Genomic DNA, 27902 nt, shown 5'->3' on the forward strand with positions numbered 1-27902 from the left:
AGAATAACTCATCATGCACATCCGTTTACCCAGATTAACAATAATTCTAAGCTTCTGTGAACCCGTAATTGTAAAAATCCATATTTTTTGTTATGATAGTATATATCCATAGTGGAAACATTACACTATGACACGACTGTGAATTCGGTATAATATAAAATAATTAGGTTTACAGCATCGGATAGGCCCCTTCATCTTATTCAAACTCCATGACAAAGTGAAGTATTCTGGATCATAATGTTTTGCTCTAGTGAGCAGCAACCTCTGTACACTGAGGGGATTTTCAGTTTAATAGCCACAAATATCTAATGACAACCAACTGTAATATTCTGCTCATTGGTAATTCTTGCATATTGTATGATATATGTTATAAAGGAATAACTACAGCATGCTAAGTTTAATTCTAGGACACAAATTCAAATGAAGGAGGCAGGAATAGAACAATAAGTAAAGGTAATGTGGTAGCTTAAAAATACAACAAATTTTGTAATAGCCTGAGAGTGAGTGTTTGCTCTAAAATGGAGGAAATGTGGAAGATGAAAGCACAATTAGTAGCAGGGCGGATATCAAAAGTAAAATATGACTTTAGAATTTGTGCTACTCTTTATTTTATTTTATATTTTAAGTGTTTGATATGCTTTTCATAGCAAGCACTTCCACAAAACCATCTTTCATTTCTCATCCAATGAAGAGTCACAGATGGCCCAAGAACTGTCATTTATAAAATATGAAGCGACGCAAGCAACTGGACAGGAGATATTCACATGCACACCAACATTCACTCACATCAAACAATTTAGAGTTACCAGTTAATCTAAGCTGCACTTCTTTAGGTTGTGGGATAAAAATGGAGTTGCCAGAGAAAAACCCCAACGACATAATGGAGAACATGGTAGATCTGTACAGACAGCACCCAGGAAGTGACTCAAATCATATACTGTTATACCTAATAGTGAATACATTTTAGACGAATAAAAGCACAAACAACGTACCGTTTGTTGCAAAGGTGTGTGAAACCCAGAGGAAACTGACAACGAGAAAAGCAGCCACCTTCATGGTGAAGATCTTTTGTGGTTCAATGCCTTCTTTGTTACAGTAATCGAGGCCTTTCACGGTTTTGAGCAGAGGGCTGTCCTTTGGATGTGTAATGATGATTACGTACACTCTTTTTACAACATTTGAGTTTCAGTCATTTACACTTTTGGACCTTGTCAGAAGTATTCAGGCTCATAAACCTTCAGTAAGGACAGGTCCTGATAATTACTTAGCAACCATTATATTGGCTTTGTGAACTTTCAGCTAATATTTTATGTCTTTTTCCGCAGTAGAGGAACTTAAAAATGACTTGTGACTGAGAAAGCGCATAGAAACAGAACTTTGTGTATTTTTTTGAAAATAATATACTAAAGGGTGAGCTTCAAAACACAGTTTTCTTGAAGTCATGGACATTAGAACTGTGTTTATTTCTTTATTCTCTGAATATTTTGGCTTCCCCCCCATAGTGCAGTAGACTGCCATCTTTATGTTGTAATTTACTAGATCGGCCCAGGAACCACAGGAAAAGGATTTACAAAATGCATTACTGGGAAAAAAAAACAAATAATACAAGTGATTGTCATCTAATACTGAATTTTAAGTTTTAGCAAAGTCTATAACATCCACATATTTACAGCCATTGAATACTTTGTACTTTGTACAGCACCATACTTTCTATTGTTCTAGTCGTGATAGAAACCAAGCCTAACATTTTTAAATTATAAGCTAAAACGTTTGTGAAACAATGACAATCAGTTTGATACATATTTTGAATCCACCATGACACATATAACCTTAATGCCATCAAATAAAAAAATCTGTTTAGTTTTATTGCTCCCTGTAGGAGGGCTATTAAATATTAACCAAGGCACACCTTGTTTGTGGTTTCACCTGAAAGAAATTCTAAAGCAGTAATCAGATTGGCTGTCAGGTCATTCTCATCAATAGAAGTTTCAGTCTTACAAAGAATCAGAAGGATACTGAAATACATAAAGATAAGTCATCAATAAAAGTATTACTAAGCCTTGAATATCAGGGGAACGGTTACAGTGCCACAACATACTTATTGTGTTGACCGACTTAAGGAAATTTTGAAGAAAAAGGTTGTGTACAACAGTTTCCTGTTTCAGAGAAAAAAATGGACAGTTGAAGTTTATGACCCAGGCCCTCCAACTGAAGAAAATGGAAGAAACTGACTATCATGACACTATATAGTAGCACCCAAAGATTACAACATAGGCATTTTTTTAAGTCGAACTTCACATATTAGTTACTAAAAAGGGTAATCTATTGAACACTAAAGAGAATAAAGTGATTACACAGCTTATTTTGTTTTCATACCAGCGTTGACTGCAGTACTCACAGACCCAGTGATAGGCAAAATGTGCTCAGATGTAACAAGAGACGTCAGTACGCAGAAATTGTATCCATGAGTCAGTGGTGCACTTGTACAAAAGGACAGAAAAGTTAAAAATGCCAGGAATACTGGAATATTATATACTGTACATATAAATATAGAATGAAAGTACTTTCCAAAAATCTTAGACTAATTCAAAAAGATTATTTTATATCTAGGCAGTGTTTATTTGTCATTTAAAGCACACATTTCAAAACTATCTAAACATGTTTCCATCTTAAAAAAGTTGGAAAATCAAGACATTTTTTAAATATGCAGGACACTGAGAAATTATTTTGTGTGTGTATTTCTAGTAGGATTGACTACTACAATGTGGTGTTCACTGGCTACTCAAATCGTTCTTTATACAGCTTTCAGTTAATTCAAAATGGTGTTACAAGAATTATTACAAGAACCAGAAAATACGAACACATAGCTCTAGGTCTTAAGTCCTTACACAGACTCCCAGTTAAGTTTAGGGCAGTTTTCAAAAATTTCCACTTAACATATAAAGGCTTAAATGGCCAAGGCCCTTTTTACTTATCTGAACTTATCGTTGTTTACAAACCAAAACGTGCACTGAGATCTCAAGATGCTGGTCTGCTTATGATTCCAAGGATTAATAGGACACTGGGAGGTTGAGCTTTTAGTTACAAGGTCATGAAACTGTGGAATGGTCTGCCTGAAATATAAGAGGTGCCCCTTCAGTCTCAGCTTTTAAATCCCAGCTGAAGACTCACTACTTCAATTCAGCATACCCTGACTAGAGCTGCTGATTAACAGTGCATACAGTGTCTCTGTTGTAAGTCATTAGTACTAAAATATAAGTAATATGATATGCATAAATTGTTACTAACCCTCACCTATTCTATTTCTCTTCTCAGTATCCTCATGTGGCACTTGGTGCCACTGATCTACTGCCAAGTTGGTTGCCTGGCTATGGAAAAGTAATTTCAGATAAAGGAGCATTGGAATCATCGAGTAGAAGGGTCAGCACTGACTCAGCTGTAGAATGGCTTAGAATGGCTAGTAGAGGGGAGCCAGCTAATTGGCCAAGGTCTTCGGGACTCTGACTGTGTCTGGCTTGTCTGACTCTTTTTCTACAATTTGGGTGTGGTTCTGTAATTAGCCAATGGACAGATATTGTTTTTTTTTTCATTTGTATTAATCGGTTCTACTTTGTTTTTGATGTATTTGAACAAATCTGTATCTTCATAGGGCGGCACGGTGGCGCAGTGGGTAGCGCTGCTGCCTCGCAGTTGGGAGATCTGGGGACCTGGGTTCGATTCCCGGGTCCTCCCTGCGTGGAGTTTGCATGTTCTCCCCGTGTCTGCGTGGGTTTCCTCCGGGGGCTCCGGTTTCCTCCCACAGTCCAAAGACATGCAGGTTAGGTGGATTGGCGATTCTAAATTGGCCCTAGTGTGTGCTTGGTGTGTGGGTGTGTTTGTGTGTGTCCTGCGGTGGGTTGGCACCCTGCCCAGGATTGTTTCCTGCCTTGTGCCCTGTGTTGGCTGGGATTGGCTCCAGCAGACCCCCGTGACCCTGTGTTCGGATTCAGCGGGTTGGAAAATGGATGGATGGATGGATGGATGTATCTTCATACCTTATGTGATAGTTCTGTATTCAGTGAGTGGTATAATCTATTGCTGCATTTTGTCTTGTAGTTTATACTATTGTATTATATTTCTAAGGTGGCAATGATAGATTGGACATCTGTCTCTCTGAAGAGGGTTACTTGTGTTCTGTTTTTTTGTGTTGTACTTACCCCATGTGCTCGCTTTGGTAGCAAATATACTAAAAAAGTGTTGTACCTACCCACATTACATGCATCAGTTGTTCCTCTGCCTGGCATAAAACCTAACTGTTCCTCACCTATGGTGATCTCTTTCCTGAGTCTTCTATCTATGTATCTATACATTTTCATTGAGTGTGCCATCAGCTTTACTGCTCTATTGTTTCCATATGAAAATTTTTGACATTTTTCAATTTGTGTCTCAGGTGTAATAAATCAATTATATCACCTGGGATGAGTATGAAACTGCTGCAGGCAATATTACATGTCCTCTACATTTTCTTAGTTCAATCATCTGTGTGTATGCTGTATTTATTAGGACAGCACATCTTGAATATGTGTGTTCAAATAAATTGACATGTAAAGGAGTCATAGAATAATATAAATGTAATATAAATATATAAATATAAATATAAATGTGAATTTCCCCTTGGGATTAATAAAGTATCTATCTATCTATCTATCTATCTATCTATCTATCTATCTATCTATCTATCTATCTATCTATCCTATTGCAAGTGCTTCTGGGAAACTCACAATTCCTTAATTAGTGAAAACACTTCTGGATCTGTAAGCAATGCAGAGAGTGTCAACTGACACTGCAGATGGCATGGAAAGACTTTTTCATAAGATGACTTTATGTTTATCACAAGAGCATGTATGTCATAATTTAGGGCTACTTTTTTGTATGCTATTCAGTATATTTGTACTGTGCAACTCTGCATTTTAAGTGACAGGGTCTACACTACTTTACTTAGGTCAACTTATATAACAAAGTATGGCCGTGGTGTTTTTAGGTGAAAATTCTGTTGGGGCTATACCAGAATTTTACTTTATGTGTGTAAACGTCCGTAACATTAACATTAAATTTACCTAACTAATAACATCTCTCTCTCTCTCTCTTATGCTAATGACTAGTGAGGCAACCAAGTTCACATACCATTCACATCGAAATCAATCAAATAATGGGATGCTGGTGCCTGATCTGTCTGTCTGTCTATTGTTGTGATATCATCCAAAATTGTCTGACAAAATACAGCAATGTACAATGTCACTCATGGGGGACAGTTTACAGGCTCAAATAGTATTATTTGTCACCCAGACCAGGGGTTGGTGCTCTTTGCTATTCTTCTCTACTCTTGGTCCTGTCCAGTTCAGCTGAAGACCCTGCCTCCCAATGACATCACCACTGGTCCACCCACTGTTGATGTCATTACCGTCAACCCCTGATGATGTCATTTCCAGTAGCCAGAATCCTTCTTCCTGTCAGATCAGTTCCTGTTTCAGCTGTCTTGATTCTACCTCTTCCTCTTATCCACCATATTTATAACCCAGAATCAACCTGTTAGTCAGTTTACTTTTGAACTCCGCTTCTGTTCAGACGTGTTTCTTTTCTTTTTGCTGATTTTTCTGTATACAGGGTGGCCATCCCCAAGCCCTTTTCTGTCAAATGGCTAATTTTTTATCACAACTTTTAAATGTTAAGTAAACAGAGAGCCTTTAAACTACAGTAGAACCTCTGGTCACGAACGTTTCCGAACACGTACAGATCGGGATACGATCAAAACGTTTGCCAAAATTTTGCATCTGTTAACGACCACACGCTCTGGTGGCAAACAAAAACACTGGCGGCCAGTTTCCCTACGCGCATTCGTACGCGCCAATGATTTCCCATTCTCCGTTTCCCATTTTCTTTTGTTTGCGTATACAGGGCCTAACAAAGCAGCTGATGTTGCAAAAGGAGTTATAATGTTAACCAAGCAGAGGCCTCAAGTGCTGGAAGAGGTGGAAAAACTGTTGCTAGTGAGGTTAAACAAAAAACAACGTTCAGGGGATAGCGTAAGCGAGGCGATCATATGCGAGAAAGCCACGAAGATTCATGCTGATTTGCTGAAAAAAAATCCTTCTTCGAGTGGCGAAGGTGAGGAATTTAAAGCCAGTAGAGGATGGTTTGAAAAGTTTCACAAGAGAAGTGGCATTTAATTTTTTTTCCCTGTGCTTAAAACTTAAAAAAGTTAACATCGAGCAGTTCGTAAGGGTCTAGCGCAAACTCTTACAATGTTAGTTTTCTCTGTTGTTCAAGGTTTTCTCAGTGTTATTCAATGTTTTTACATTTAGTTTACTATTACACTGTACATTCTATGATATAATTAACTATTTTTGTGCTTAAAAAAATATATATTTACATACAGACACCAAAAGCTCTTTATCAACAAAATTTATGTTTACTTGTGATATTTACCCCTAGGTATTTAAACTGATCTGCTATGGTAAAAGGTAGGGTGTCTAATCTAATATTATATGCTTGTGAATTCACTGGAAAGAGTATACTTTTATTCAGATTAATTCTAAGACCAGATATCTTTTGAAATTCTGTTAGTGCTGTTACAACAGCGGGCACAGTGTTTTCTGGGTCTGATATATATAAGACCATATCATCTGCATATAGAGAAATTTTCTGTTCCAGTCCTTCTCTGACAATCCCCTTTATCTGATAAGAATTTCGGCAGTGAACCGCCAGTGGTTCAACAGCGATTGCAAACAGCAGTGGCGACAAGGGACATCCTTATCTGGTACCACATTCTAGTTTAAAGTAGTCTGAGCAAATGTTATTAATACAAACTGAAGCTTCTGGATTGGTATACAGTAGTTTGATCCAAGCACAAATATTCGGGCCAAACCCAAATTTCTCCAATGCAGTGAAAAGGTAATTCCATTCAATCATATCAAATGCTTTTTCTGCGTCTAATGATAGTAATATCTCTGGGGTGTTTGATTTTGCTGGTGAATATATAACATTAAACAAGCGTCGGAGATTTGAAGATAGGTGTCAGCCTTTAATAAATCCAGTTTGATCTTGTGATATTACCGAGGGCAGCACTTTCTCCATCCTTCTAGCTAGGATTTTTGAGAGTATCTTAACATCATTATTCAGGAGTGAAATTGGTCTGTATGATGCACATTGTAACAAGTCCTTATTTTTTTTTGGAAAAAATTAAGCAAGACTTGCATAGATGGTCAACCCTTCATCTCACTCTAGCCGGAAGAATTAACATTGTTAAGATGAATATCCTTCCTAAACTTCTCTTTTTATTTCAAAACATTCCAATATATATCAATAAATCGTTTAACAGTTAGATTCAACAATAACCTCATTCATTTGGAACTCAAAACACCCACATATCCGAAGAGCGACCCTACAAAGACCTCAGGCAGAAGGTGGCATGGCTTTACCTAATTTTCAGTTTTATTACTGGGCAGAAAACATACAAGCCATAAAAACCTGGACACAAATAAATGAACATACACAGGTAAATGAACATACACAGGCTTGGTCCGCAATAGAAGTAAAATCCTGTAGTACTTCTTTATATTCCCTGCTCTGCTCTCCAATAAATGAAAGTTATCGCAAATATACTAGTAACCCAATTGTGCTTTACTCACTCAGAATATGGAACCAAATTAGAAAGCATTTTAAGATGGAAAATCTTTTATCAGTGGCACCTCTGCAAGAGAACCACCTCTTTCAACCTTCGCAAGTATATCCAGTTTTTAATACCTGGAAAAGTTTTGGGATTAAAATGCTCAGAGATCTTTATATAGACAACATTTTTACATCTTTTGAACAATTACGTTCAAAATTCAACCTCCCAGCTACACATTTCTTTTACTATCTTCAAATTAGAAATTTTGTTAAACAGAAATTGCCCGATTTCCCCCACCTTGCACCCTCCACAATGCTGGAAAAAATACTGCTCAATTTCGAGGAAACAAACACTATTTCCGCAATATATAAAATCTTATTAGAGTCCCTACCTTTCAAAGATCCAAGAGGACATTGGGAAGAAGATCTCTTAATCAATATATCAGAAAAGGAGTGGAAGGTAGCAAAGCAGAGAATTCACTCGAGTTCTATATGCGCAAAACATAGAATTATTCAACTAAAAATTATATATCGAGCCCATCTGTCTCGCTTAAAACTGTCCAAAATGTTTCCAGGGCAGGATCCAACCTGCGAGCGCTGCAACCAAGCTCCTGCCTCACTGGGTCACATGTTTTGGGCCTGCACTAAACTAACATCATTTTGGACAAAAATTTTTAAGTGCCTCTCAGACAGCCTTGGTATCACAATCCCTCCTAACCCATTAACAGCTGTGTTCGGTGTTCTTCCAGATGGACTTGAATTGGAGAAGGACAAGCAAACTGTGATTGCATTCACTACACTTTTGGCACGCAGACTTATTTTGTTAAATTGGAAGAATCCTAATTCTCCTCTTATAAGTCAGTGGGAAACCGATGTTTTATATTATTTGAAATTGGAAAAAATCATATTTTCAGTTAGAGGATCTGTACAAAATTTTTTCAAAACATGGCAGGATTTAATCAATATTATTTTAGAATAAGAGAAATAACTATTATCGCATTTAACTCCCTTCTCCATCTCTTATTTACATAGATATTTACTTCTCCCTTTCTTTTGTTTAATGTTGCCTTATTAAAAAGCCTTAAGCAATTTTCCTTTAGCTAAGCTCTCCTTCTCAGGGGTGGGGTTTGATTAGTCTTCAAATTTGTTGGGTTATAAATTGATCTGTTTGTATGGAATGATTACAATGAAAATTAATAAAATAAAAATATAAAAAATATATATATATATATATATATATATATTTACATACAGTTCATACTGTCTGGAATGCATTAATTGTATTTACATACAATCTTATGGGGAAATTACGTTTGGGTCGCGTCCAGAGTTTCGGAACAAATTACGGTCATGATCAGAGGTACCACTGTACTTGCTGCCCAGGAAAATAAATATTTAAGCAATGAGCTGCCTAAATTGAAAGAAATAACACCTCAAGTTCAGGATCAAATCTCTTTGAGGTGTAAGAGGACAAGCAGGAATAACATGGACAGAACATGAAGACCACACACTCTGCATGACTCAAGGACAACAATGGGGCTGCCCTGTAGCAGCGCTAACCACCACGGTACCAGGCAGTTGCTGGACAGAGTGAGGCTGATAAACAATCGAACAAGTGATTTTCTATATAGTTGTTCTTTCCACTCCTGAATTCTGCACTTCTTTGAAATGGGGATAATCATAAAGAAGTGGAAGAAGCACTCATCAGGCTTCCATAGTAGCTTTTTCAATTTTAGTGTAATCGAGTCGGTGAAGCTCAAGGTGCCTCATCAATATAATGTCTTGTGCTCGATATATTTCTGATATTGAGCTGCTTTCTTTTTCTTTTTTTGTAATTAATATAGCTACTTTATTGAGGCAGATGATTCTTTTCCTACCACTTCACTGGCAGTGTAGCATTGGCTGGAACTGGATATGCAAATGAGTGAACAGCCCTCATTTTATGCTGAGCTCTGCCTTTTAAATCTCATTCCTAAACTGGAAAGTCCAGGTAGCACATGGGCAAACACACACACACCCGAAAGGAAATCGGTAACACTCAACACTACAGGGCCAGTATAGCGAGTCCCTTCAGCAGGAAACAGGATTGCAGCACCTGGCATGAAGACAACTTCACATACCACAAAAAGCAATACTTTCCTAGCTAAGAAATTTGAGTGTATAAAGGAAACTAGAAAAATGCTTAAGAAGGCAAAGTTGATGGCTATTATATGCATTTTAATACGGTAGGCAGTGTGGTATAGTGGTTAAAGCTTTGGACTTCTAACCCCGAGATTGAGTGTTCAAATCCTGCTACTGACACAGTGTTGCCATGAGCAAGTCAATTCACCCGCCTGTGCTCCCTCCAATTGGAAAAACTAAAGAAATGCAACCAGTTGTGTCTCAAATCTTGTAAGTTACCAATCAAATAACAGGTAATAATAAACCCAGTGTTGAAAATTAAGTTAAATTACTGGAGGAAACTGATTACTTATTTGCCCAACATCTAGCTAGGCCATGCCCCACTCGCCCCCTAATGTAGAAACATCACTGTATATACAGTGCCCTCCATAATGTTTGGAACAAAGACAGACTTTTCGTTGATTTACCCCTCTGCCCCACAGTTTAAAATTACAAATCAAACAATTCAGACATGATTAAAGTGCACATTGCAGACTTTCATTTAAGGGCATTTGCATTCAATTGGCTCACAGCATGTACAAATGACAAACCATTTTCTACATGGTCCCCCCCAATTTTTCAGAGCATCATAATGTTTGAGACAATTGGCATCACGGGTGTTTGTGATTCACCAGGTGTGTTTCACTGTTTCATTAGTGCAGGCACAAGATACCTCGGCTTCCTTCTACCCTTTGGAGTTTGTACTTGCTATTGTTCAACATGACAATAAAGGAGGTGTCACAAGAACGACAAAAAGACGTCGAAAAAGGTTTGGGGCAGCCACCTGACCCATATAATATGCCCTGGCTGCAAAAGGGTAAAGTCAGAGTCCAAAACAGAACTGATGGTATGGAGGCAAAATGGCAGCTTTAAAAGCCAGTACAGGAAGTGACGCAATTGGGACCGGAACTGGAATTGATGTGGCCGGGACCGGAAGCGACGTCATCATTAACGCCGGAAATGACGTCTTCGGGGCCAGAAGTGACTTCATCAATGGCGTCAGAACCGAGCAGGATTTCCTGTGGATGGTCTGCAGAGGATTGAGAGAGAATTAGTGCAGCTCACCACCGCCTGGTCTGGCGTGTTACTACTATTACTCAGGCCCTCTAGCGGCCTCCCAATCACACGTGTGTGACAGCGGAAAAACAAGAATAAAACCATTCAAGACATCAGTAACACCTTAGGATTACAATAAATCAACCTGTCCGTAATATCATTAATACATTCTTGAGTGGCCAGGTCAGTCACCAGATTGAAATCCAATTGATCATGTCTTCCATATGCTGAAGTGAAAACTAAAGGGGACCTACCTCCAAAACAAGGAGGTACTGTTCTGTCCATGCTTGTTCCCCCGGACCATACAAAGAGCCCCGGCCATCCACCACACTGTCTATCTATCTATCTATCTATCTATCTATCTATCTATCTATCTATCTATCTATCTATCTATCTATCTATCTATCTATCTATCATATCTATCTATCTAAGCAAGAACTGTCAATAACAGCAATGATTGGTTCATTTCTGTTCTGTATCTACATGTTTCTACTAGGATGTTTAACTCACAAACATAAACTTAACCTCAAATGAAGCATTTATTTTTTAAACCAAGCTCAGCAAGAGACGCTAGTCATGGACAAGCTCACTGCCTCCATTACATCAATTGATAGTTTTCTGGTTACTTCTTTGTTATCACATACTGACAATATACAGTACAACTTGACTTTCCGACACCTTCAGCTCAGCTAAAGCTCTCTTTACACTAACAGCACAAACCCGACTTGAAACTCTGAACACTTTGACAGTACAGCTTAGGGCTCATTCAGTTTAAATGTGGGTTGGTCTAACCTGATGCTGCAAAAAAATCAATATGGGTGCACTCTGACGTGTGACATGCAGAAATTCCCATACTTGCTTCCCCATGCCACCACACCTTGTTTCGTTTCCAGTTAATAAAACAACAATTACTGGCAGGACATGAAAGGAAGGCATTCTGAAAATGAGGTGGTAATAATGAGTGAAGTTTCATTATAGATTCCAGTTTAGGTTTATTTATGAAGTGCATCCTCCCAGCTTACATGCCTTTTGGAGCCTGTGCATCACTTACGACAAGCTTGAAACAAAACACCTACATATATTATAGCACTAATGCAAAAAAAAAGTCAAATGTAGGTCTAGCAGGAATGTATCTCAGCTTGCTGAAACTCAGCTCCGCTTCAGTGCAACCTTTAATCTGTCATATATAAATATGTCTGACTCCACCTTCGTTACACCTGTATTATGCGCACACTTCCCATTTCAGTAGTCTTTCTGCTCATAGTATATACATGTTACAGAAAGCACAAAACAATACTTGCAGAATCTATACTTGGACTAATCACTCCACCCTCAGCTGGCTCTGTCTTCCCAGCCATTCATTTTTTAAATGTGCTGTGGACTGCCAGGCGGTGTACCAGTCATGCTACCCAACACAGACAGACACAAGTTCTGTCCAACACACACCTTTATTTTAAGTGGAGCAGCGCTTTCCCTTCACTCCCTACTACAAAGCACAGTACACAAGCACAGTCACAGTCCTTTCTCCTCTCTCTGTCTATTGCCTCCACTCCTCTCCCATCAAGCTTTATCTTCCTCCTTGAATGCTCCCAGATCATCGTCTGAACCCAGGGCTTAGAAACTGTTCAGGCGCCCCCTGGTGGTGGCCACAGGCCTCAGCAGGGTTGAGCTTCTAAGCTCCAAACTCATGACCCTGCTGTGAGCTAGGCGGGTTTGCCCTCTCGTGTTCCAGGGGAGGTATTACCCTCAATATGCCCTCTCCCCCGGTTCTTCTATCACAGGGGCGTCCTGGCCAGGCAAGGGCACCAGCCATCCACCACACTGCTTATTGTAATACAGGCATAAAAGATAGCCGAGTCCATCTAGGCAGAAACAGGTGCAAGAGACACACCAGCTCTCAGTCATCTTCAATCTCTTCTACTAAACTTCTAAAACTGTCAATTCCAGCGCCATCTTAATATCTAGTGCTGGATTACCCACCATCTCAAAGCTCTACTGTACAGTGCTTACTAAATGTTTCCAACAGCTTCACCCTTCCTATTCATTCAAACTGCCAACATCTGCAGGTGAAGCTCTATCCACCACAATATTCAAACCATGCCCCAAAAGCTGATATTTTCTGTGTCAAACTTAATATCTACCATTCCTTCCTCCATGTTTAAACCCACTTAATACATTTTGGAGTAAATGGGGCAGAAGCTCATCCACGCAGCATCAGGCACAGGGTAGGAACTCATTTTAGATGAAACTCTCATTGTACTGTAAGTCATACTCACACACAAAGGGCCAATTTAAAGTCTCCAAATCAGCGTAATGTGTTCACAATTCTGGCCAAAAACTGGATTTACATGAGGTAATATTTGCTCTTCCTATTCATAATTTTTTTCAAATGGCATTTAGAGTTGGAAGGTTTGTTGCACACAATGACAACATCAACAAAGCAACCACAAAGAAAGAAAATAATAATAGCATAAAAAATTGATTTCTAGAACATTAAATGCAGAAAAGTTATGGGGGATGGAATCAAAATAAATTATTAATTATTAATAATTCACAGATAACAACTTCACTACCTGGAATCAAAATAAATTAATTATTAATAATTCACAGATAACAACTTCACTACCTGGTGGTCTATCTTGCCATTTCATTAGCATAAATTGATCAAAACTGCTCAAATGATTAGGAATTATAGCAAGTTTAATTATAAATTGTAACAAAATTATAATGACTTTAAATGTGTCCTAAATGTTTCAGGTAACAAAGTCCCAGATTTGTTTCACATACTGTTCCATTTTCAAACAAATTCTTTAAGCTTTCCTCTTTATAATTTTGTATTGGCTTACGCCGTTAGAAGTTTCTGCCCAGTCCAAATACTTAGCTTAAGATTCCCGATGAAGCATTGGATGTGATGAAGTTTTATTTCAGAAGTCAACATTCAGAGAATCCAACTAATACAGATCTCGGTTTAATGGTTCCTAAAGAATGGATTCACAAATGATGCCTGTAGCGTCTGCTATCGCACACACCACCACTCTTTGTTTCTCCATTATAATTCATTCCACCACAGGAGCATTTCCTTCTGCCATTGATACTGAGGGTCAGAAAGACTTTGGGTCATCATCAGGACTTGTCCAGCGATTACAGAATCCTGCAGTCCATCTCATATGCCACACTCAAGACTTTATATCTTTGAGATATAACGTCTCGAGTGTGGCATAAGAAGAAGAAGAAAACTCACCCTGCTATAAGCCATGTACATAAGAACCAACCTGTGAAGGCTTCCTGTACTTTGGTGTTAGCAATTAACTGATAGCATGACACTTGATTTTACTGTTTTTGTAATACATGTTAACTTGGTTCTGAACACACATTATAATCCATAAATGCAAGAAATTTGCAATTCAAAGATTTTAGGGCTTGGGATTGTAGATAGATAAATACTTTATTAATTCCGAGGGGAAATTCACATACCCCAGCAGCAGCATATTGATAAAAAACAATATTAAATTAAGGAGTGATAAAAATGCAGGTATAACAGACAATAACTTTGTATAATGTTAACGTTTACCCCCCCCCCCCCCCCCCCCCCCCGGTGGAACTGAAGAGTTGCATAGTGTGGGGGAGGAACGATCTCCTCAATCTGTCAGTGGAGCAGGGCAATGACAGCAGTCTGTCGCTGAAGCTGCTCCTCTGTCTGGAGATGATACTGTTTAGTGGATGCAGTGGATTCTCCATGATTGACAGGAGCCTGCTCAGCGCCCGTCGCTCTGCCACGGATGTCAAACTGTCCAGCTCCGTGCCTACAATACAGCCTGCCTTCCTCACCAGTTTGTCCAGGCGTGAGGCATCCCTCTTCTTTATGCTGCCTCCCCAGCACACCACCGCGTTGTATTGTATTATACATTGTATTATATTGTAGTACTCACTTACACAATCATGACCATTGAGAATGTCATTCTGGTTCAAGCCACATACATTTTGAGCACCACCTGTCTAAAGTTCATAAAAATATTTCTTTTTTGCACTACCTGACTTTAATAGAAGTTAACATGTGTTGCCAGGCAAGTAAAAACCAATGCTATTCTGCATTTCCAGTTATAGCTTTAAACATGGAGTCATCATGTTCCTTTCCAGTTAAAACTGCATTTCTTAAACTTGGCATCTCGGCAAATGGTAAGAAATCTTCCCCTGCAAAAAAACCAAAAATAAGCCTTTAACTAGGCTGAAGTAACCTTCAAGCAAAAATGACCACCTAGGTAATTCCAAATAAGTGCATTTTTCAAAAAACAGGCTTAGTGTCATCCACATTTCCCCTGACACAAACATTTACAGTTGCTGCAGTGTGACGTCCTTCTTGTACTTACACTTGATCGCAATCACTTTGTCTTTTTAACATAAAGACACTGCATCCCACTGCAGCTTTTTGTGACTGAAGTCACCGGGCATATCATGGCGGTTCAGTTACACAGTACCATATACATCAGTTTCACTATCCATGTCAACGTCTGGTGCCCAATTAACACTGTTAATTACTATGGGTTAATTCAACTAATGGTTCAATTTCACTTTGTTCTAAAACTGGCTTTACAGCTTTTCATTTGCATCCTGTTGTGTGCTTTGGTTGAAGGATCGGCCCCACTCATAACATTGAGTGGGAAATATTCATAAATTTTTGGAAAATTAAGTTACTTGAATCCATTGGATGGAGACAGAATACTGTTCCAAGCATTATTCAGGCTTAGAACTTTACATTGGATCATAGCAGCCTAACCCAAGAGGCAGTCAGGCTTAACCATTTTTACACAGAAGTCCAAGCCTGACAGATGCTCAGGGTTAATGCTAAAGAAGTTAATGTAAAACAAAACTTTAGAAAACTTCGAAATTCAATTATATGGGTTAGCGATGTTAAAATCCATGAAATTTGGTAGACCTTTAATATAAATAATCAGAAATGCATAAATGTTTACGGTCGGTAGGAAGTAGTCAGGTGCTCTGCAGCTGCCAAGAAAATTCTCAACAACACCCTTGTATGCCTTCCATAGAAGATCAACCAATCATTTTTCATTGATGATGTGTCCAATTTGTAGACGTAAAACAATGCATTCCTTAATCTTAACATCAGTTAATTCTGGAAACTGAAAACAAGAAAAACTGAAAATACAGAATCCTTCACCTTTCAAAATTGTAAATGACGAGGAAGCAGAAATATCTTTGTTGGGTTGACAAGTGTTTATGTGTCCCACTTTTTTGCCCTGGAACCAAATGCTTAAAGAGCAGCCAGGTCTTTTTAATATGAAGAAAGTCTTTATTACGGCTGTCCGATTTGCAGATCAAACAACAGGACATGGTAGTGCCACTACTTTTAGGCCTCCACAGATGTTCCAGTAGTAGTTGTTGTACTGTACATGTATACTTATGCTATGACATGAATTAAAAAAAAATACATGATTGCAATGAATTGGTACATGATAAGAAAATTTAAAGGTGATTTTTGTGGTTAATAGGCCAAAACGGCTAAAAGTGTTTAAGAAGCAAAATCTTCTCTGTCCAGTGTTCTCAAACCTGCTTTTATACAATTAATGGTTACAGCGGTCTAAGGATGGCACAGAGAGTGTCCAGGCTGAGAACCGAATACAGTCTCCTGAAGCTATAGGGCAGCAGCACCAAACTGTGCACTACTGTACCACCTCCGGGTGGTGACATGTTGAATATCAGTTGGACGTGCAAGTAAGAATTGCATTGTACATGTGGCAATACTACTAATTTTATCGTACCGTGTGCTTTCTTAAATAATAAAAGTGATTTAAAATGTATTTGTTCAATTAACAATAGGATTATCCTTATCAATGAAAATGAAGTAAACATTAATAGAATACAAAAATATGTACCATAAGGAAGGCCAGATTGTTTTCTTGAAGTCTCCGTATCAAAAAATGTTTCATGTTGTTCCCAACGCCGATCACAAGACGCACAAAGAAAGCTGGATTCAAAACTCAGACATCGACAACCTGTAGGGCCAGAATTGTTGCAGGTTCATTAGTGCCAAATATTAATATAAGCTTTTAATATAAAAAATGTATATTTTGATGAGGTCCATTTACTTTTTGTAACTTGACAATTATTGTGGAATGATCTTTCACCTTAGGTTAAGGACTTGCATTCAATAAAGTTTTTTAAGTAGCATTGTAGTCCTGAATCTTTCAGATGAAGTTGGCAATTTTGGCTGATTTGTTAACTTATTGTATTATGATCAATATTAGTAATAACAGAAATGAGGACATGTGACAAAAACAGTAAGATTGTTTTGTAAAGAGGTGTCCTGGCAATCACCACCAAGATGGCACAACAACTGAGACAACCACATTGACCTTCAGTAGGGCCAGGGCAAATGAGAGCAAACCAGTAACAAGGTGCCGGTTGTATTTCCATGGTATAAACTAGAGGCTACAAAACCTAGTTTATAATAAAGGTGCCCTGATCCTCTAAGCAGAGAGAAAGAGAGAATCCATGGGCATCTGGCAAGTGGAGTTGTCATATAAAGGAGAGACCAGGTTACCTTCTATTAGAAAAATGAAATTTAGTGGCCAAAAGACTTCCAAACTGGCATGTTGAAGAAGACAACTAACAGCTCGGAAAATTGTTGTTCAGGGGAGAGAGAGAAAGAGAACCAGAAGCTTGGGGGCAGCCTTGGGGATTAGGCCTTTAAAAAGGCTTGTTAATGCTAAAGGGATGCAGATATACTGCTGCCCACTATGGGCAGTTCTAACATGGTTGACTCCAAGAGATGGTTTATACAGTCAGTTTTTTAATTCACATTACTGAAAACCACACGGAAACAGAAACCACAGATACTGAAATACTAATTGTATGGGAAAAATGCAGTTAAGTTCTAGTGGGATGCTAACTCAGGGGAAGGACCGACAGGGGGTGATAGGATTGGGTGAACATGCCAGCCATCTACTCTTGAGGCTCGATAATGATCCTTCAACAGGTTCACTTATTGAAACCTTGTTACAAGTTTTACTTCCTCTATAGTCAAATTCAATCGTCTTCAAGGTGCTCTGCCAGAGGCCGTGAGCGACCACAGCTGGCCTGAACCAAGGACCCCACTAAACCATTCAATCAGTAGTAGCAACAGGCAGGGTGTACAAAGAACAGAGACTCAAACAGTGTGAGTGTAAGACCCACACTTACTAGGAATTTCTCATTTGAACAATTGGAAGCCCTAGTGCCATCTCAATGCCAGGTAGATATGTTGATCTATTCTGTGTACCGGCGCGGACATCTAAGGGCTAATTAGTGACCTGTAATTACACAATCTCATTTTCAGCTGCTACATGATAGGCCTCTATGAATTTGTTTCTTGCTGTGCATAACCACAAGTAGGCACGGGTAAACCATAGGTGTTGCCAAATAGGTTGCACTTTTATAACAGCAGATAGAGAGGATTTAGTCTATAAACCTCAAACCAGAACTGTGATGAGTGTAAAGCTGTGCGATTAGCTAACATTCACTGTTGGGAAGGCCAGCATTGTAAATGGGTGAGTGAGGGGGTGAGAAAGAGACAGCTTTTTAGAACATTAGAAGAATCTAGATAAATACAGGCCATTCATCCCAACAAAGCTCACCAGTCCTATCCACTTTATTCTTCCAAAATAACATTAAGTCCAGTTTTGAAAGTCCCTAAAGTCCAAATGTCTACCATGCTACTTGGTAACTTATTCCATATGTCTGCGGTTCCTTGTGTGAAGAAAAACTTCTGAAGGATTATGCCAACTTTACCCTTAACAAGTTTCCAACTGTGTCCCTATGTTCTTGGTGAACTCATTTTAAAGTAACAGTCTTAATCCACTGTACTAATTTCATTCATAATTTTAAACATAATAATAATTCATTACATTTATATAGCGCTTTTCTCAGTACTCAAAGCACTATCCACACAGGGAGGAACAGGGAAGCGAACCCACAATCTTCCACAGTCTCCTTACTGCAAAGCAGCAGCACTACCACTGCGCCACCTGTGCACAATTCAATTATATCTCCTCTTAATCTCCTTTTGCTTAAACGTTCATAATTAATTTCCTGTAGCACAGGAATCAGCCTAATTGCTCTTCTTTGGACTTTTTCTAGCACTGCAATGTTCCTTTTGTAGCCTTGAGACCAAAACTGCACACAGTACTCCAAGTGAGGCTTCACTGGTGTGTTATAAAGCTTCAATATCACCTTCTTGGACTTGTACTCTACACATCAGGGCGCTATATAACCTAGCACACTGTTAACCTTCTTAATGGCTTCTGAACATTGTCTGCCAGTTGATAGTGTCAAGTCCACTATGCCACTTAAATTCTTCTTATAAGGTGTACTTTTGATTTTTAGACCATCCATTGTGTATTCAAACCTAACATTTTTACTTACTCCATGTAATATACTACATTTACTTACATTAAATTACTGACAATCCACCTAGCTTGTTATCATCTGCAAACTTAACCTTCTTCTTATTTATATTCCTATCCAAATCATTCATATATATTAAAAATGGCCACTGCCCTAGAACTGACACCACTGTTAATTTCACCAAATTCTGATAGGGTTCCGTGCACCATAACCCTCTGCTTTCTGTGTCTGAGCCAATTTTACACCCATATACTGTACATACAACACCCTGAACTCCCACTTCTTTTAGTTTGATGCCCAACCTCTCATTTGGTATCTTATCAAATGCCTTCTGAAAGTCAAGCTTTAGTGTGGTACTTGTGAGGTGAACAAATGGGAAGCAGAAAGGTCAAGTCACATGGCAGACAGGGACAACATGTAACTAAGAAGGCCCAGAGATAAAACAGGAGTGGATTCATCATTTGTCTTTTACTTTATAACACACATCTTGACTTTTTTAGTTTGTCCAGGAATGGCACTTTCTATTTTAGGATATTAAAACACATTTATTAGAAAATGGAGCTTGGAATGAGCCAAATGATATAAAACCACAAGTATCTCCTGGATTTAAATATACAGTTAAACCAACATGGCCTACCTTTCTTCTTGCAGATGTGACTAAATGATGCGTCATGCTCCTCATGGGAATGCTTACATTTGCACATTGCCCTCCAAGTGTCTGGATCAAAACCTGGACGCTTTTTTAACCAGAACTCCCCAACATCTTCAGGTCGTGAAGGGATAAAGGCAAAGGCTTTACACCTGCATGACTGGACAGCACAGGGCACATGGACGCTACTGCCTACAATAAACAAACAATGAATCAGACACAGTAACAATGGAAACCCACTGAGACCCCCATATGCTGAGCAACAGAGGAACTCCTACACTTGCATAAAGTGCAGGTGGCACATTTCCTGATGATGTCAGCTGAGCGCTTTCTCACTCTTAGTCCAACTTTTTAAGCAGCACAGGCACTACAGCGGTGCAGTAAATATGACATTTTACCAAAAATGGCAGAGCTCCAAATTATAGATATACAACAAAGTTTACTGACAGCAGGTGCACTTCATTCTGAGTGACTGAAGCAAACAATTTTCCAGCATGGTCAAATAATGGGCATGAAATGCTGAGTAGGTCTTCTTGCCTTAGATTATGTCTAGCATGACTAGTTGTTGAGACCTTGGGAAGCCTGGAATATACTAAGTTCTTCAAATGTTTGACATCAAATTCTGTAAAGAATTTGTGGTTGCGTTCATGTGCTATCTGCATTTCCAGAGTTACCATTTATGACATCTTAATTTTCAGTCAGCATTTTGGGAGAAACATGAGGTTGCGTTTGTTATATTTCAACCAAGGTTCTTCCCTTGGCTGGGGTTCAAATTCACGTGTTATGTCTATTTTGTTCATTTCTGATTCTTTTATTTATCTTGATTATGTGCATCATTCTTTATTTTTGATTGTGTCTCTGTATATAAGCTGCCCTTGTTATGTTCCATGTTTTGTTTTTGGTTGGCCAACCAGGAGACAGGGCCACTTACCAAACACTGCCAGAAACTGCACTTCACCCTATAAATCGGAAGGGTCTTTAACAATACCTGGTAGTTCATTGTGAATGTGCTCTGGAGTTGATGAGTTCCTGTGCCTTTTCAGAATCAGAATTCACTTTATTGGTCAGATACACCAATGTGTACTAGGAATTTGTCTTGAGAGGATCAGTGCAACATACAAGGACAACACAGAATACAAAAGATAAAATATAAAATGATAAAATATAAGGGCAATACAAAACATAAAGAGATAGCAGGATTGAAATATGTCCAGGCAGTCCAGTATGCAGGTATACATAGATACTGAGTAGAATATCAGACCTGATTAGTCAGAATAACTGCACATGGAAAAGAACTGTTTTGGTGACATGTTGTTTTAGTTTTCATTGCATGAAGATGTTTGCCGGAGTGAAGTTTTTGAAAAGGTCATGCCCCGGGTGACTCAGATCTTTGTGGCTCTCTTCCTTATCCTGGACTCATATAGAACTTGAATGTGCAGTGAGTTACCACCTATGATCCTTACACAGGCTTTGATCATACACTGCAGATTGTCTTTAGCCTGAACAGAGGAAGCACCAAACCAGACAGTTATTGATGAGGTTAGAATGGACTCAGTGATGGCTGTGCAGAATTGGACCAATACTGCTTGAGGGAGATTGAATATCCTCAGCTGAAACAAAAAGAACATTCTCTGCTGGGCTTTCTTAATAATACAAGTGATGTTATTATACCACTTAAGGTTTTCTGCCCAGTACCTTAAATGACTCTGTCATCCCAATGGCTGAGCCATGTACAAGCGATAGGTGAGCAGGTGACTGTTTCCTGAAATCTATGATCATCTCCAGAGTTTTTTGAATGTTAAATTATGGCTGCACCACAATGTCAAATTTTCCACTTCTTGTCTGTATATGCAATAAACTTCATTTGAAATGAGGTCTATTAGTGTGATGTCATCTGCAAATTTAGGAAGTTTGATAAACAAATCACCAGAGGTACAGTCATTTGTATAATGTGAGAATAGTGGGGAAAGGAAACATCCCTGTGGCGCACCAGTACTAAGGGTTAATGGGTCAGACATGTATGTGCCCAACCACACATACTGTTTCCTATCTGTAAGAAAGTCTGTGATCCAATGGCAGATTGAACTGGGTGAGTTTCTTGTCCAGGAGCACTAGGATGATTGTATTGAAAGCAGAGCTAAAGTCAACAAACAAGATCCTCACATATGCACCTGGCTTATCAAGGTGTTGGTAAAAAAATCTCAGACTTAAATTCACTGCATTATCCACAGACTGGTTGGCTCTGTATGCAAACTGAAATGGGTCCAGGAAGTATTCTGTAGAATTGTTGAGGTAATTCAGAATAAGGTGTTCACCACAGAGGTTAAAGCTACTGGTCTGCAGTCATGCAGGCCTGTGACTTTTGATTTTTTTTTGCTATTGGAATAATGGTGGAGACCTTGAAGCAGGTAGGAACAGTGCGCAGATCCAGAGACTGGTTCATGACAGCACAATTCTTCATGTGACATCATTGAAAAGCTAGCTCTGTGTGAAGAGCTCATCTATATTTTCATTAAAGTGAACATAAAGTAAATTCTGGAAAGCAAACTCAAACCATAGGAGAGGAAGTTGGAAGAATGGAGAAGGGCTTTGGAAGATACAGCATTGAAGATAAACAGGAAGAAAACAGCACATGATTAGGATTCAGAAGTTAGCATGCTGGGAGAGATACTGAAATGATTGGATACATTTAATATCTAGTATCAGTGGTAGCCAAAGATTGAAAATTATATGCAGAGATAACCCACAGAATACAGTGTGGATGATGGAACAACTGGAAGAAGGTATAAGGAGTCTTGTGCGATTGAAGAGTTAAGGTAAATTTTAAAAGTAAAAGTCACCTTAAGACATTGGTAAGACCAGCAATGATGTATGGAACCGAGAGATGGGCAGTAAAGGAAGGACAGGAGAAAAAGTTGAATGTGGAACAAATGAAAATGTTGAGATGGATATGTGGAGTTATAAAAATGGACAAAATCAGAAATGAGACAATCAGAGGTACAACAAAAGTGGGAGAGATATCTAAGAAAGTACAAGAAAGGATGTTGAAGTGGTATGGACATGTGATGAGGAGAGACAATGATTATATGGGCAAAAGAGTGGTGGGAATGGAAGTACAAAGGAAGAGAAAGCAAGGGAGGCCAAAGTGAAGCTGGATGGATAAAGTAAAAGAAGATCTGAAGGATAAGGGTTTGACTGAGGAGGAGGTGCAGGACCAAGCCGTCTGGAGATGGTTGATCAAGCAAGTTGACCCAACTTTGAAGTGGGAAAAGAAGAAGAAGAAGAAGTCTCAAACCATAATTAAATACACAATATTAAGCAAATGATTTTGGACTATCTCATATTTTGAGTTTTGTTTTAATCTACTGTTTTGGTTAAACTATTATTGTTAAGAGTTATGACACAACATTTGTATTTATTACAAACTTATGAATAATATTTTGCGGACGAATGATGTGTTTTGGACTTTCCATAGTTTTGGTTTCTATCTGTATGATATATTAATGGTATACAACTGGGTAACTTGTATCACATTAATCAATTTGTGTAACAGCAGATTATTACAATCAGAAGACAAACAGATGTATGTCTAATGCATTCTGCTGCTGTGCAGTAATGGCAGCATCACAAGGGTGTATCACAGTACTACGTGAACATTCTCATCCAGTTATTAGCTTTCAATGGAAGAACAGACAGACAGACAGACAGACAGACAGACAGACAGACAGACAGACAGACAGACAGACAGACAGACAGACAGACAGACAGATAGATAGATAGATAGATAGATAGATAGATAGATAGATAGATAGATAGGAAAGGTATTATATAATAGATAGACAAATACCTATCACCAATAAATGAGCTTTCACTGAGGAAAAAGTTTTTGCCTTAATTGTCATTTCTTTTCTGAAAGGCTATAGATTTTTGCAACACCCCTCATACTAAGTTTATACAATACCTCTGTTTTTTTCATTCATTTTTGATTTTTTTTTTAGTTTTTGACTTGTTTATGTCTGTTTGAACAGTGGACATATTTATACTGTGTCATAGTTCCTGGACCCTGATTAAATTCCTGACTTCTGATGTCCAGGTTTGTGTGGATTTGTTTCAGTGTCAACAATTTAGAGGCATCAAATTGGTCCAGTTTGGCCTAATGTGACAGGACAGGCTCTGGGTTCCAGAAACTCAATATTGCAAACAGTAGATTCAGTAATGGATATATTTATTTGTAAATATGTTTTTATCATGCAGTTAAAACTTGCATGTACAAATGCATATAGAAATAGTAAAGACATCCCTCCTTCAGGGTCTAAAAAATTCCCTTCATCCACCCATTTTCTAGCAGTATTATTCCAATTAGACCCACATTTTACACTACTTGTCTGTGTCTCTTACAAACAAAGGTACTTTTAACAAGCTTCAGGGAAAGGGTGTTGTAACAAAGACTACACTGAACAGAATTATTACTGAATCTGACTAGGCATACCTGTATAGTTCTTGTGCTCTTTCAGCAAGTGCCCACAAAAACATTTTGAGCCGTCACCAACTCGAAAGCAGTCCCAGGTAAACTCTGGACATCTCCAGCCAATGTACACACCTGCCAAACAAAACATGGAAGTGAAAGGAAATCACAGATAGTCACCGCACCAATTTTTATGAAAAAGAGAAACACAGAAGAATGAAATCGGGTTACTGGACCACTCTTACTATGTTGGTAACAAATAGTCAATCCTGGAAAAGTATTGCAGGCGGAATTTCTTATACATTTTTAAGGAAAACAGTTAAATACTTCTGTAAATTACATTGATTGCTTCCCACTATAGAAGGTGGTCTACTATGTTCAATAACAGTGAATGTTACATGTCCAAGTGGCCTGATATCTGTAGTGAAGCTAACTTCCATGAAAAAGGGCAGAGTGCCATGACTGGAAAGCTTTACCCTGCTTACTTTAGATATCTACCTGACCTGCTGCTGCAGTTTCCACACTTTCCCCAGACATAAAACGGCAGCGATACGTCTTTCTAAATAATACAGCCAATTACTGCCAATATACTGATAAAAATATTGAGCAAAATTATGCATAAACTAATACAAACTGAATTTCTTTTGCATTACCTGAAAATAACAAAGAACCCTTTACATGTCACAGACTCAACCTTTGCAGTTTTCTTTATCACAGACAGGGAAACGTTAACATTATTCAAAGTTATTGTCTGTTTTTACCTGCATTTTTATTACTCTTTAATTTAATATTGTTTTTGTATCAGTATGCTGCTGCTGGAGTATGTGAATTTCCCCTTGGGATTAATAAAGTATCTATCTATCTATCTATCTATCTATGAGTTTGTCTTTTGGCCATTAAGTGTCACCTCTGTTCTCACGTGGCTTCTAGCACTTCTATGCACACGACACGGCTTCATCTGCTGGTTTCCTCTGTGTTTCTTTTTTCTTCGCTGTCCAATCTACTGTACTTTACATTCTAATACTTGTCCTCTGCTTAGATTCCTCCTTTCTTAATTGAATCCTCTCTTCTCTTGCCTTCTTAAAAGCAAAAATATTTTCATCTTGGCACAAACATTTAAAGTGAAGATCTGAGAAGTAGGGATCTGCACTCAATCCACAAAACATTTGATGCTGCCATCAGAAGTGAAGAAAACTAAACAGATTTGGCTTGTTTGGTGTAGTAGAATGAAATCATTAAGAAGCCACAGAAATAGGTAACACTAAATTGGAAATTGGTTGGTGCAAAAATGGTGGCCATACAGGAGTTTTTTGTTTTTTCAATGTCTCTAATGGTTTTATTCTTATTCTTCCGCCTCATAATGGCTTCTTTGACTTTCATTAGCACAGCTCTCATCCTCATGTTGAACAATGGAAACTTCAAACTCCAAAGAGTATAAGTAAGCTAGACAACTGATGAAGCAATGGAACACACCTGAGGAGTCACATGCACCTGTGACGCCAATTCTCCCAAACATGAAATGAGGGGCCCATGTAGAAAGCTTGTTGTTATTTCTACATGGTGTGATCGAAATGTTTGCAAATCCCCTTCAATGAAAGTCCGCAATGTGCAATCACGTCTCAATTGTTTGATTTGTTAAACTGTAAAGCACAGGGGAAAATCAAGGAAAAAATTAGTCTTTGTCCCAAACATAACGGAGGGTACTGCAGGTTGATTAAAAATGGACAGTCTGTTGGGAAAAAAAACAACTTTCAAACCTGTTTGTATCGCCTTCAGTGCTGCTTCACGTTCAGGATCGAAAAGCTCCTTCACTCTTTCGCCAAACTTCTCTCTGTGCATGGCTTGGGCGACCGATATGACATCGCCCCTAGATGAAGGCACAATCGGATTTATTGTATAACCTGTTTAGTAGTTTAAAAAAGAAAGCAAAAAAATCATAAGGCCATCATTACAAGTACGTGAATATGAAAGCATTCTCTGACATTAGCAAATTAGCTTCAAATTTGCTATTAACACAAAAGGTAATTATAAAAACGACGAAACTAAAAATAACCATCTTGGAGACCGAAAGGGGCGATACGGTACCTCTGCAAAGTGGGCTCAGACTGGCAGCTCTTACGGGTGCCACCTGCAGACCCTTGGGCTTTAGTGTCGCGGCATCTGTCGCAGGTGTCGTCTTTCCGGGGTTGCCTCTCGAGCCGGCAGTGGTGCATATTTTTGGGTTGTCACGCCTCGGTCCCTGTATTTTGGCCGCAGAAGCCCTGCCTTCAGGTATGTAGCTCGTGCCGGCTGCCCCACTCACTTTCTGGGCATCGCTGATTCGAGCTGTCATTCCAGCAACACTCTTTGAATCAGCCACTCCGGTTCTCCTCCGGTCTTGGTATTTCGCATCGCTTGTGTTGCCGGAATCGTCGCCTGAAAAACTCTTCACAAATGTCGCGCATTTCTTTTTTCTATCCATTTTCAAAGGTTTAAGAACTGAAGGATTGGATCACATAATAAAGCAGCTTTAAAAAGTGTCTGTTACGTCTTGTGTTGATTATATATATATATATATTTTTTCTGATTCGGATTTCCCAAATCCCTTTAAAAATCTGTCCCAGCTACATACACTGTGTTGCTAATCTGCAGAATCGCAGTGAAAAGGGGCGTCCCTTTATGTAAATATATACCTTTATCTTTCTCTTGGGCGTGGTCATATGTAAACTTCGCGCGGTCGTATTTTAACAATGTTATTTCAACATGTAAAAGCAGTTCGCTTTTGACAAACACAGGTATTAAAATCAGGCGCTCCTCAATTATTTCCTATTCTGTTCAAATTATAAAACATTAAGACCTAAAAGCGCCCAATCAGGCATCACTGACGAGTACTAATGTAGGCGGAGTATTACACTAATTCGCGCGTGGCAACTGTTGCTAAGGGAGGGTGGCGAGAGCCGCTCCCGGAAGCTCAAGTTCTTGTGTGGCCACTGAACCTCGTGAACGCTAGTGATGGGAACTCCGGCTCTTTTCAAAGCTTCGGCTCTTCGCCTTTAAAGAGCCGGCTCTTACGGCTCCCGAATGGCTCTTCGTTTAGTATCACTTGGATGCTTATATTTTAGCCTAATTAAGCAATTATGAATGGTTTGTGTATAGCCTAAGCAATTTCTTATTTATTGTTTTCAGACATTACGTATTTTTATGCATTTTTTCATTACAATAAATACACAGTTACTATTGTTTAACATTTTAATAAAAGCTTTAAATGAACAACTTAACACAAAAACACAGCAAACAAATTAAATAAAGGCCAAACTCAACAACAACAACACAACACTATGACTCTTTGAATAAAAGTTTTTAGGCCAGGTTGGCATTCAGAAATGCCAGATGCCTCAGCTTAGATGGGCTGATGCGATTTCTCCTCTCCGTGATTATTTGTCCTGTTTTTGAGAAGACTCTTTCTGAGGGGACCGATGTAGCGACAATGCAAAGTCTTCCTACCATTACCTTAACCAGGCGTAGGTAGACTGCAGCCTTGGCCTC

The 27902-nt window shown here is 38.7% G+C and overlaps 1 protein-coding gene across 3 annotated transcripts in view; it reads right to left on the reverse strand.

Moving 5' to 3' along the window:
- The window catches only part of wu:fb59d01 (uncharacterized protein LOC322379 homolog), a 61512-nt gene extending 34262 nt beyond the window's left edge, over positions 1-27250 (reverse strand). Inside the window, exons 1-6 of one of the 3 annotated variants that reach the window (XM_028804808.2) lie at positions 26463-27248; positions 26135-26278; positions 24402-24512; positions 19901-20104; positions 16755-16874; positions 14861-15054 (exon numbers count right to left, since the gene is read on the reverse strand). In XM_028804808.2, the coding sequence (XP_028660641.1) occupies positions 14945-15054; positions 16755-16874; positions 19901-20104; positions 24402-24512; positions 26135-26278; positions 26463-26838 (1065 nt within the window). In that variant the 5' untranslated portion in view covers positions 26839-27248 and the 3' untranslated portion in view covers positions 14861-14944. Of the gene's footprint in view, positions 1-14860; positions 15055-16754; positions 16875-19900; positions 20105-24401; positions 24513-26134; positions 26279-26462 lie in introns of those variants that run through there. The other 2 variants (XM_028804809.2, XM_051929492.1) reach the window with 2 other exon arrangements.
- Positions 27251-27902: the final 652 nt, after the last annotated feature.

The sequence above is a fragment of the Erpetoichthys calabaricus genome, chromosome 7 (genome assembly GCF_900747795.2).
Source record: "Erpetoichthys calabaricus chromosome 7, fErpCal1.3, whole genome shotgun sequence".
Lineage (NCBI taxonomy): Eukaryota > Metazoa > Chordata > Cladistia > Polypteriformes > Polypteridae > Erpetoichthys > Erpetoichthys calabaricus.